We start from the raw sequence: 12,872 nt of genomic DNA, 5'->3' as shown, positions 1-12,872 counted from the left end.
AAACTATAGAACATTGCCTCACAGAAACTTTTGGCCCTTCTTTGTTTTCTGAAGTATTGCAAATAAAATTATGATAAAACAGATAAAGCTAGCTAGGCCTGGGACATTCCAAAGGGTATAATGCATTGATGTCCCGGGTCTAGGATGATTGCGCTGCCACAATATTCTTTTAAGAGATACAACTTGAACCATTTGAGTATTTTTCCATTGATGGCCATTTACTTCAATTTTCATATGAAACTTTGATGCCACACTCAGTCAACCATTGCCTGGATCTTAAAAGCAATCACTTTCAACTTGTTTCTGAAATTCAGCTCTTTGGTCCACATATGAAACAAGGTTGTGATAAGGCCTTGAACTAAGGAATACTGTCCAAACCCACAAAGGGTATTAATAAATAGGTTAATGGCAAATACTGCTAGCAACTGCATGGGTTTCATCTGGGTGCTCTGGTTTCCTCCCACATTCCAAAGACGTACATTGGTAAGTTCATTGCAGAACAGGCACAGGCTCCCTGGTCTGCAAGGGCTTATTACCATGCTGTATCTCTACATAAATAAAAGAAATAAACATCCTCCAGTCCCTAGTTGATCAAAGATAATAGACTTGTTAAGCAGTAATTAGCCAAATTTGATATGTTCTGATTCTTGTGCAAAAGTTATAACAGGACAATTTTCACATTGTCAAATATATGCCCTTGTTATAACTCTACTAGAACAGCTTGTCTAGAGAAGCAGGCATTCTGGAGCATGCCTTCTGTGGTGATATCACGTGTCAGAACATGATTAGACAGAGTTCAGAGCATGTGCAGAAATGACAGAATGATCCAGAAGCTTGTATGTTAAATTGTGGTTGCTGTTACGTAAAAGTTCTAGTTATGTTCTTCCAGAATATGTTTCTTTATGAGTAACCCATGGTACGTGTAAAGAACACAACACCTTCATTACTACAAGTGGGACACCATCTTATCCCATAGCCTGTCTGCAACCAGTGCTTGCGATTAGAATATTGATTACTGCAGCATGAAATTCCAAAATCCAAAAGTTTTGAGTACTGATATGACATCACAAATGGAAAATTCCACAAGGCACTGCGAAGATTTCCAGGCAATGCGCAGGTCTCTGTGCACCTCAGACAGTTCTGAGAAGCGACCTCACGTATGCAATGAACAGAAGTTAATGAAAAATAGAGGAATACGACATAAAGTGAATAATGAAGATCCTGATTGTATATTAAAATAACGAAACAAGCAACAATCCATCACAGCAAACTGAAAATTGAAGGTAATTGTGAATATTCAGCAGGCTGGTTGCAGTAATTTAAGAAAAGACATAGCATTAAATTTGTGAAGATTTGTGGTGATAAAACATCTGCTGATAATGACGCAGCAGAGAAATTCATTGGAGTTTGGCAAGTTTGTCGCTCATTAAAATCTAACCCACTAAACAACTGCATCAGAGCATATGCGTGATGAACAAGTGTAAGACAAAGACCATTTATCAGTAGCAGATAAATTCAGATCAAAAATGATGGCAATACCAAACAGCCACATAATTCTGATGGTTCAATGTATATACTACTGTTTCATGCACAAAAGTATTAAAAAATTATTTTTAAAACTACCTATATACTACCTTGTATATTATATATAAGCTGTGTATATAATGTAAATGGGTTTTGTGTTTAGACACGAGTACCATTCCTGAGGTATTTCATTATATAGATGCAAATATTCCAAAATCTGAAAAAAAATTTGAAATCTGAAACATTTTCAGCCTGAATCATTTCAGATAAGGGGTACTCAATCTACAGTACCAAACTCTTACTGCAAAACTAAAGCAATGCTCTTCACATTTAAAACTTCTAAAATTTATTTTTTAAACTAACATAAACTAATATATTTGTTATAAATTTATTTACTACAGATTTGCTGTATGTGTTTCCTATAAAAAGATGAATTCCAGTCTTGAAACTATGTCCAAACCATCGATCTGGTCACACATCGCAATAAATGACAACAGACTGTCTTTGTACTCTGCTATCCTCAACAATGTCAATGCTCAAGCCCTACTTTCAGCTGAAGTCAAAGTGTGGTATTTCAGAAGAATTTTAATCTTCTCAACAATAGTTCCAATTGTAGCAAAGCTATGACCAGAACAATGAATAAGCTTGTTGCAAGAATACTTTAATGTAGAAGTTGCTATCAATAGTAGCAGTTTAGACAAGTGAAACCGTAACGAGAAAATCTGCAGACGCTGGAAACCCATACAACACACACAAAATGCTAGAGGAACTCAGCGGGCCAGGCAGCATCTAGGAAAAGAGTAAACAGTTGACATTTCAGTCCAAGGCGCTTCAACAGGACTGGAGGTTCATCCTGATGAACCATCCTAGGATTTCAAAAGGAACAATGACTGAAACAATTAGTTCATTGGTTTTAATTTACCCCAAGTTCCCTCGATTCTCTTAAGTTTCCACTAGATTGGAAAAGAGTAAGTTTAACTCCTTTATTCAAAAGGTGAGACATAATCCAGGAAACCATTGGACCTTTAGTTTAACAGAGGAAAGATTAGAAGTTGTAACTAAACATGTAGTAGAGATCACTTTGCGAGAAATATAGCAAGTCAACCAATAAAGTCAACATGGCTTTGTGAAAGGCAAATCTCACTTTTGTCAATTATTCAGTGTTTTTTTAAAATAATATTGAGAACAAAGGGAGAACACATGGATGTGGAGTAATACACCATGGAAAAAGGCCCACTCATATTGCTGGAGGAACACACCAGGCCAGGCAACATTGATGGAAAAGAGTAAACAGCCGACATTTCAAGCTGAAACCCCCAGAATGTCGACTGTTTACTCTTTTCTATGGACACTGCCTGGCCTGCTGAATTCCTCCCCTGTTGAATGTTTTGCTTTAGATTTCCAGCATCTTCAGATTTTCTCGTGTATAGGGAAATGGGTCCATTGAGTCCATACTGACCCATTTACGCTAATCCCATTCCATTCTCTCCAAATTCCCAACAATCCCCCTAGATTCTTTCACCAATTTAAGCACTGCTTAAGCCAGAAGTCGTTTTTTTTGGGAGGATCACGATTTTTTGAAATACAAAGCAAAGCAGTGGGGAAAAAATTGTCAACAGTAAATAATGTCGACACTTAATAGGCACAAGGACAAAAGATTAACAAAAACACAGAGGAGGTTATATTAAGATCAGCTGTGATCATATTAAATGGCAGCAAAGGCCTGAGTGGCCTAATATTGATTCAATGTACAAATCTGAATAATGAACTGTAAACATGTGACCAATGTAGTGAGTGTTCGTTTACTTGTACAATAATCAAATAACTATACAGAGGTTAAAAGATCAAATCCAAGGAGCATATCAGACCAACCAAGGTCACAGCTTTGCCTATTATAATTCGCAGAAATTTCAACATGGCTTATCTGGGCAATACCAGTTATCTTCACAAGCAAACATTTTATCAGAACTATTTTTTCTACACCAAGAATCTTACTTCTTTCAACAAAAAGTCACTCATAATATTTGACAATTCATCAACAATCCATTAGAGTTGAAACTTTATGGTTTAATGAGTCCAGTCATTTGATTTGTATTTAATTTTAAATCCTCAATATAAGTCTGTCTAAGCCCAAATGACAAAAATGAATATTTAAAGTGCTACTACAATTAAAGGGACAAAATACTGTGGTTGACTACACTATCAATTAGGTAATAATATTTCTGAAAACTACACAAATGTGCTATGTGTTAGCTCTATACACAACAGTGTAAAGCAATGAACAGTGCAAACAATGTCATGATCAAAAATTGTGATGTTGTGTAAATAAACCCTTGATTTTATTACAAATCTCCAAATACTTAATTTTCTTATTTTTCAGAATCACACAGATATAACATTTAGATATGAATTAAAACTCAAGAGTTTGGAAAAAAAAAGTCCAGACATTAAAACTATACATTAAAGTATCATAACCAAAGCATCATTCAAGTCAAAAGAATAACCACAAGGACAAGAGAGGCGATGAGGAAGGGAACATTTCATGCCTAGAAATAACAAGCGGTGAATAACAAAAAACATGAGTTTTTTTTTAACTAATACAAATGCTCTTAGTGTGTTGAAATTCTTGGAGATTACTACATAGGAATAGTCAAAGCCAAGAGTATGGTAAACTTGATGCACTGGTGGATTGGAACAAATGGCAGCCAGCAAGCAGAGAAAGATGATGAGTGCACAGAAAGTTATGAATTAAGATTACGACACAAAGTATAGCACGTTCAAATATGGCAACTATTCTCTTTCAGTCCAAGATAACAGCAAAATGGCAACTGAGCAGCAAGACCGAAGACAATGGTTTGGGCCTCGGAAATCTAAAAGCAGCAGCCATTGCTCCCTATACATGTATTGCAGTTTAAATTTCATTGGCCCCCTACATCCTACTGTGCAAATAATATTGCCTGAATGGCAACCAGGATTTGGACAACACAGGGAAGAGAGTTTGTCCTCAAATAACCCTGGCTGCCTCCATGAACTGACAAAGCAAGACAGGAGGTAAATGCTGCAATTAACTTGAACTGCATTAAAAGTAGTCACCTAGATTCAAATACCATTAAAATTGAAATTAAGGTAACACACAAAATATTGGAGGAGATCAGCAGCCCAGGCGGCATCTATGGAAAAGAGTGAACAGTCTACCTTTCAGGCCAAGACCCTTCATCAAGTTGAAGGGTCAATTGAAGAGTCTTGGCCCAAAAAGACTGTTTACTCTTTTCCAGAGATGCTGTCTGGCCTGTTGAGTTCCTCCAGCATTTTGTTTGTGTTGCTTGGCTTCCTAGCATCTGCAGATTTTCTCATTTTTGAAAATTGAAATTAAATTTTCAGTTAAGCACAAAACACTCACAATTAATATTACTAACACAAATTGGAGTTCTGCTTCTTAATCCATAATCACACTAAAGAACAACCAGGTGTCAAATCCTGCACCAAATGGAAAGAACCAGCCGATCCAGCCTCTTGAAATTTCTCACTAAATTTTGGCTTTTCACGATCTTTGCTAATAAGATTCAATCCAATCAAATGATCATTGGCTTCTCATTACTATAATAAATAGGTAGAGAAAATAAAGGCCATTAAAATTTTAGCACAGGGACAAGGTGCAGGTTGTTATCACAATACCCACACAGTTTTAAATGTTGTAACAACAGGTGAAAATCAGATGACTATTCTGTTGCAGTACTGCACAGAGTAGGCCTTGTGAACCACACTGTTCCAACAACCGCCAGCAAACCCAATTAACACTAACCCAATCACAGGACAATTTACAACCAATTAACCTACCTGGTACGTCTTATGACTGTGGGAGGAAACCGGAAGACCCGAAGAAAACCCATGGGGTGGATGTACTTACAGAACAGCACCGGAATTGAACCCCAGAATGCTCCGAGCTGTAGTAGTACCACAATAACTGCTACGCTACCATGGCACCTTCTGGAATATCAGGTACACCAAGCAGATAACTTAAGAACAGCTTTGCATGAAATTCTGTGTTGAACTAGCCGATAACTCTGATCAGATATATAAACAGAGAAGTTGTGAAGACAAAGGACAGCCCAAGCTATAAAAAGTTGTACAGAGGCCAAGAAGGAATATAGTTCACCACTGTGACAGCTGGAGGATGTAATTTCTGAATGCTGTTGCAAGAGCAGAAATACATCTGGAGCCAAGGCAAGTGAGGAGTTTAAAGCCATGCATTCAAAGAATTGGGAAAGTATAATGGAGGTTTTGTTAGGGTTAGGTAGTAGTTTTCAAGGACAGAGAAGTACTTGAGTTTTTGAGGAACCTGGTTATGACAGATTTGAAAGAAAGGAAATGGGCAACAGCATCCAGGAAGAGGAAACTGATTCCAATACTAGCTAGAATAGAAACTACAAGATACACAATTTTGACTAAGAGTTTCAGCCTGTCACGTTGACTCTGTTCCTTTTCATAGATGCTGCGTGACCTGCTGAGCTCCTCCAGCATTTTGTGTGAGTTACATAACCAGCAGTTCATTGAAACTGAGTTGCAGAAATGAGTGTTAGACAATTTTCTAATAGCCAATTCCTAACCTCAGACCTCAGCTTCTCTTGTATCTCCCCTCAAGCGAGGTCAGAAGGGTAGATGAGAAAGAAACTAAAAGGCAGAGAGAATCAAGGCTAAAATAAGAGAAATTGTTGGAGAAACCCCATTATTTTCTGAGTTAAGATAAAAGTTCAGGATTTAGCAGAGGCAGCCAAAGATAATTTGAAGTTGCATACCTCAATGTAGTAAACCATACCTAGTGACAATATCAAACAGCAACATATATGGAGTCACATTAGCTATGAGAGCAGATGACCAAATGCTTCATCAAAGATATTGATTTAAAAGGAACAGAGGTGAATTTGGAGGGAATTCTTGAACTCAGATCCTCCATCTCAAACTGAGAGCTTGCCCCAAGCCACATACACAGAAGCAGGCAAATTATTCTGTCTTTTGACTGCTTCTTTTAGATCAAAGAATACATTCTAACACAATACACAACCCTCAAATACATATTCTTCAATTCACTTGGCAAGCAAAAATCAGTTTCTCACTAAAACAAAATCTAATGTCGTATCCACTACTTGGTGTTAAAGAATTAGTCCTTCTGCCATTTGTATATGATGTACAATTTTCTAACATCTGCCCAGAAAACTGAAAATGAAGGCAAACAAAATAACCAAAGACATATCCAGTTCAAGATGGGAATAAATAGTAATGACATGTTAGTAATTAAATCTATCAGAGCAATCCAAGAAAATAAATACAACCATAAATATGTACTCACCATCCTTCTTACATTCTTTCATTAAATCTTGTAGCTAAAATGACTGAAGCACAGCATATATTGGAATGCATTGCCACAGATGGCAGTGGAGCCCAAGTTATTGGGTATATTTAATGCAGAGATTGATACGATCTTGATTAGCAAGGGCATCAAAGGCTATGGGGAGACAGCAGGAGAATGGGGTTGAGGGGAATAAACCAGCCATGGTGAAATGACAGAGCAGATTCGATGGGCCAAATGGCATAATTCTGCTCCTATGTTTTGTTGTCTCATATTTTTGTATATGTGCATTTTTAGGGATCTAAAAATCAGCTGATGTCTGACTTAACCTAAAACATAAAGCACAGCAGAGGAACAGGTCCACAACACCTGTATGACCATGTTTCCAATTTAAACTGCATATCTGTTTACGAGGTTAACATCCTATCAGTCCCTCCCCCTTCCTAGATGTTTTATTAAAACAGTGCCATCATCAATTGCCACTTTCCTTATTATTCACATTTCCTGTTCTTCTCCTCCGTTAAAAGAAAAATTCGCTGTGATTTCCCACATTCCAAAATCAAATGATATTCACATCCATTTTCCATGGAAGTGTCCAGTCCCCTGAACCTCTGAAATTTCCTGTCATTTCCATAATTTACATTAAAGGATGCCACTAATAAACTGAGGTCTCATCATATTATTATATACAGTATGGTGAAAAGCTGAAGAACTCTGCCTACACATGGTGAGGTCCTTATTCAATTTGAATTAAGCCCTTCTACTTCTATCATTACAACTACAGAGCAAGTAACCTCTTACAAAGGTCTGAATCCTGATGCAGGATTTTGACCAAACCTATGAATTCCTCTTTCCCATAGATACTACTTTCTTTCTTTTTACGGTATTTTTATTCTGAAGACAAAAAGATTTAGAGTGCAACACATAGATACATCTCAACATAACTTGTGTATATTCATATATTGTAATAAAATTGATTAAAATGTTATAGCATAACACATAAAGGAATACCACTCTCTGTAATCAAAAATTTAAAGATGGTCCCTTTTTTTAACATTCAGCATCTATTCAATATTTTATATTCACCTCCAACTGGGATTCCTGAATGTGTTATTTCCCTCGATGCGGAGAAAGCATTTGATCGTATAGAGTGGAACTACTTTTTTGCAGTTTTAGAAAAATTTGACTTCGGTCAAAGTTTTATCTCTTGGATCAAATTGCTGTATTTGTGTCCTACTGCCTCCGTTTTAACTAATTTTCAGAAATCCCAGTTATTTAACCTCAAACGTGGCACCCGTCAAGGATGCCCTTTAAGTCCCTTTCTCTTTGATTTGGCTATAGAATCTTTGGCGACAGCATTTCGAAATTGTCCTGAATTGACCGGGATTTGGAGAGGGGGTGTTGAGCATAAAGTTTCTCTTTATGCTGATGACTTATTACTTTTTCTTTCAAATCCGTCTACATCCTTACCTCCAATGTTTTCACTTCTTGATCAGTTTAGCCAGTTCTCTGGCTACAAACTTAATTTACATAAGAGCGAACTTTTCCCAATTAATAAAGAAGCACAAGAATTAACATTTTGTGATCTCCCTTTTAAAGTAGTCCATAATCAATTTACCTATCTTGGGATTACAGTCACAAGGAAGTTTAAAGATCTCTTTCATGAAAATTTTGCCAATCTTGCATATACTATAAAACAGAGTCTGGTACAATGGTCACCTCTATCTATGTCTTTGGTAGGTCGTATTAATGCTGTTAAAATGTATGTTCTCCCTAAACTTTTATACTTATTTCAATCAATCCCAATTTTTATTCCTAAATCTTTTTTTGATTCCTTAGACTCTATTATTTTGTCATATCTGTGGAAGAATAAGCGCTCTAGAATTAATAAAGTTTATCTCCAAAAATCTAAAAAAGAGGGTGGCATGGCTTTACCTAACTTTCGTTTATATTACTGGGCAGCCAATATATGTTGTGATACTTTTGGTCTTTTTTCCATGGCCAACCCGAGTGCCCTAATTGGGTGGCAATGGAGTTGAGTTCCACTAATTATCTATCTCTGCACTCCCTAGTAGTTTGTCCAGATTAATAGTTAGTCCTCTTGTTAGACACACTTTGCGTATTTGGGCTCAGTTTAGGAAATTTTATGGTTTCCACGGTTTTTCTGTTTCCAGCCCTGTCGTACATAATCACCTTTTTCTACCCACTATGTATGACTCAGCATTCCATGTTTGGTATAGTAAGGGCATTAGGCATTTTGAAGATCTTTTTATTGATAATCGCTTCGCTTCTTTCCAACAGCTCTCTGCCAAGTTCAATCTGCCCGATGCTCATTTTTTTAGATATCTCCCGATTAGCCACTTTATTGTTCCTTTAATTCCTAACTTCCCTGAAATGCCTGAGAAAAATGTTATGGACTTTTTTCTTTCCATTAATCCACTAGGTAAAGGTTTAATATCAAGTATTCAAGATAAATTAGCAGCCCCTGTGGATAAAATTAAAATGGCATGGGAGCAGGATTTAAATACCTCCTTATCTGATGAGACTTGGGACTCGATTCTCAAATCGGTTAGTACAACCTCTCTTTGTGCTCGCCATTGCCTCTTACAGTTTAAGATTGTTCATAGAGCCCATATGCCTAAATCTAAATTATCTCGATTTTACCCTAACATCATTCCACTTTGTGATAAATGCAAAAGGGGCGAGGCCTCTCTCATTCATATGTACTGGTTTTGTCCTAGCTTGGAGGAATTTTGGAAAGGCGTCTTTATAACGTTATCGTATATTCTGAATCATCACCTAGAACTAAACCCTTTAATTGCTCTATTCGGTTTCTGGGGTGAGACAGATTTACGTTTGAGTTCGTCTAAGTTTCAAATATTATCATTTGCCTCTCTCCTGGCTAGACGTTTAATCCTCCTTAGATGGAGAGATGTTGCCCCGCCCACGCATGCTCAATGGCTTAATGATATTATGGCCTGCTTGGACCTTGAAAAAAAATCATTATTCAATTCTTAATTCGGACTTAAAGTTCCATAAGGTCTGGGGACCTTTTATTGAGTACTTTCATAACCTTCCTCTTAACTAAGGTTTTTTTTTTCCGGTCCCTTACTTTCAGCTCCTTTTTCTTTTGGTAGTGGGCATTGATATCTTCTGTTGCTAAGTGTATTCACAGTTTGGGGGTTTGATTGTCCTGACTTATATTCTCTATATTGTGTTGTGGGTGGTCTGGAGTTTCCTTTTTTTGTTTTGTGTTGTGGGGCTTGGGGAGGACACTAATTTTACTTGTCTTCAATTTGGGTGCTTTTTCAATTATCTTTCTCTGTATCAGATTGTTATTTTTGCACTGTATCAATGTCCTTCATTTTGATCTGGGGTTGTTTTTTCATCTGTAGTTATGTAGAAAATGTATAAAAAAATTTAAAAAATTTAAAGATAGGTCATACAGCATAAAAGAAATTTTATATATATAAAAAGTCAACCCCCTACCAACTACCAAAGAAAAAAGCTGATGGATGACAATGGATTAGAAAAAAAACATATTCACTTAAGAAAAGAAGATAAAAATATACATAAAAGTCTGTGCACTGTTAAACTTAATAAATTGGAAAAGTAATTTAGGAAAGGTCACCAAATATCATAAAAAGATCATTTCGAATTTAAGACTGAGCAGCGGATCTTTTCTAAATTTAAATACGACATAATATCACGTAGTCATTGAAGACGTGTAGGAGGGGTAGACTCCTTCCATTTAAGCAAGATTGCTCTTCTTGCTAAAAGAGAGGTAAAAACTAAAACCTGTAGGTTAGGAGTATTTAAAGTTGCTTAACATAATTGTTAAGAAAACTTTAAGGATCTGGTCTCAATTTAGAAAATTTTTTGGTTTAGCAAATTTTTCATTATCATCTCCCATTCTCCTTAATTTTTTTTTATATCCCTTCTATGACTGATAAAGTCATTAAAGATTGGGATGAATTAGGTATTAAATGTTTTTGGGACCTGTTTATCTCAGGATCTCTTGCTTCATTTGACCAATTGTCAAATAAATTTGCACTCCCAAAATCACATTTTTACAGATACCTTCAAATTGGAGATTTTCTACATTTCCAATTAGCTACTTTTCCTATAGGTCCTAATAAAAATTTACTGGACGATCTTTTAAATTTAAAACCTTTTGTTAATGGTTCTATTATCGGTGTCTATAACTTGTTGATTGATTCTAGACAAGACTTTTTAGATAAAATAAAAAAAGCTTGGGAGGATGACCTAAATGGTCAGATTTCTGATGACAGATGGAATAAAATTCTTATACGGGTTAATAAATCATCTTTCTGTGCTCGTCATTCTCTTCTACAATTTAAAGTGGTTCATAGAGCTTACATTTCTAAACAGAAGCTCTCCAGTTTTTACCCTACTGTTTCTCCACTTTGTAATAAATGCAACTCTGCTGATGCCTCTTTAATTCATATATTTTTTGCCCCACAATTGAAAAGTTTTGGCAGGAAGCATTTCATACCTTCTCTCAACTTTTTAGGGTCCAATTTGACCCAAATCCCCTTACTTCCTTGTTTGGTATTATTGCAAAATACTACTTGACCTGATAAGTTCTTTGCAGCAGGTTGTTGCTCCAGATTCCAACATCTACAGTCTTTGCATCTTTAAGCTCTTAATCACTTCCTTGAATCCCTCTCTATTCACAACCCTCTTCAAATCACACTCCATTTTGTGTTACATTTAAATTATATTTTCATTTCAACAACACTTTCATTTTCACAACCGTCTAGTTTCTGACCTTCTGATTCTGTATTTTGACACCTTCCACACTGCTTCAGACTAAAGTATCCAGGCTTGAAGATTTACAGCTGGGCGACTGATTTAGGTCTTTTGTTACCTCAATTTAAAACGAATAAAGAAAGGTTTTGCTGAGTACTGTTTTAACAAAGATGCCGAGTACTCTATTTTCAAATCCCTGTTTCCATTCTCTACCAGCAAACATTTTGGAATTTCCCTCGCCAACAAGGGCTTCACCCACGGCCACTATCGTTTAAGCAAAAGGATGGAACTTCACAGCGTTGCCGTCGAGCCGGGTTCGTGCTAATGACCAGCAGTTTTCAGGAAACAGGTCGTATTTCGTTCCCTTAAATCAGACAAACACCAGTTTAAGTGAGTCGACAAGTGGTATCCGTCTGGCTCCAGTTCCAGGGCCCGGGGTACCCGCAGCCTCTGTAGCTGGTCCCACAGTGAGCCGAGGCCGAGCCAACGACAAAGCCTGAACGGCGTGCAAGCAAAGGACGCCGCTGGTCACTTCGGCAACCATCTCCAGCGCATTAACCAACCGTTACAGAATGAAGGAATAGTCATGATGGAAAAACAGAAAGCAGCCTCACCCAAAAGACATCCCCGCGACCCTTGCTGCAGAAAGCCTCCATGCTTCTTCGCACACCGCCACTGTCTTCCAAATAAAAGAACTGCGCGTAGAGCACCGCCCTTCATAAGCTCTGCAGTGTCGCCAAGCAGCCACAGCGCAGGGGTTAACCTTCTCCCTCAGAAGGCAGAAATCGAATCCTCATCCTGGCAGCGACAATGTGGACTGGTGACCTAACAATACTTCACCCTAAGGCTACGATAAATATTTGTATATGCACGTAAGTACGTTCTAACAACCTTCTGAGACCTTTACGCAGGAAGTATGACACTTTTGTAATAAGCCATGAAATATATTTTCTCCAGGGAAAGGAAGTCAATAACAATAATTTAAGTTACTTCTGAGGCAGTCTCTCAGGACCCAGGATGGTTTGCTTCCTTTCCAGTTCTGTAGGTGATGTAGTGACTGATGAAACCAAGGTGGGACCTAGAGACCCTGCTGCAGGAAAGACAGTAAATGCTTGATGGGATGCGAGAGTGATTTTGGAGGTAATGCATTCCCTGCTTCATTTTTGTTGAGTTTCCATGTACCTCCAAATGAATGACTCAAGGTTCTCAGTGTCATACCAAATGCCCA

General features: G+C 37.3%; 1 protein-coding gene across 3 annotated transcripts in view; it reads right to left on the bottom strand.

Annotated features, from left to right (window-relative positions):
* abcc1 (ATP-binding cassette, sub-family C (CFTR/MRP), member 1) overlaps positions 1-12,473 on the bottom strand; it is a 117,025-nt gene extending 104,552 nt beyond the window's left edge. The window contains exon 1 of one of the 3 annotated variants that reach the window (XM_059979371.1): positions 12,259-12,473. In XM_059979371.1, coding sequence (XP_059835354.1) covers positions 12,259-12,300 — 42 coding nt within the window. In that variant the 5' untranslated portion in view covers positions 12,301-12,473. Of the gene's footprint in view, positions 1-11,663; positions 11,755-12,258 lie in introns of those variants that run through there. The other 2 variants (XM_059979372.1, XM_059979373.1) reach the window with 2 other exon arrangements.
* Between the last annotated feature and the right edge of the window lie 399 nt (positions 12,474-12,872).

Source organism: Hypanus sabinus, chromosome 9 (genome assembly GCF_030144855.1).
Source record: "Hypanus sabinus isolate sHypSab1 chromosome 9, sHypSab1.hap1, whole genome shotgun sequence".
In the NCBI taxonomy this organism is placed as follows: Eukaryota; Metazoa; Chordata; class Chondrichthyes; order Myliobatiformes; family Dasyatidae; genus Hypanus; species Hypanus sabinus.
The sequence above is the reverse complement of the archived record's forward strand: the minus strand, read 5'-3'. Positions and strand labels throughout refer to the sequence as shown.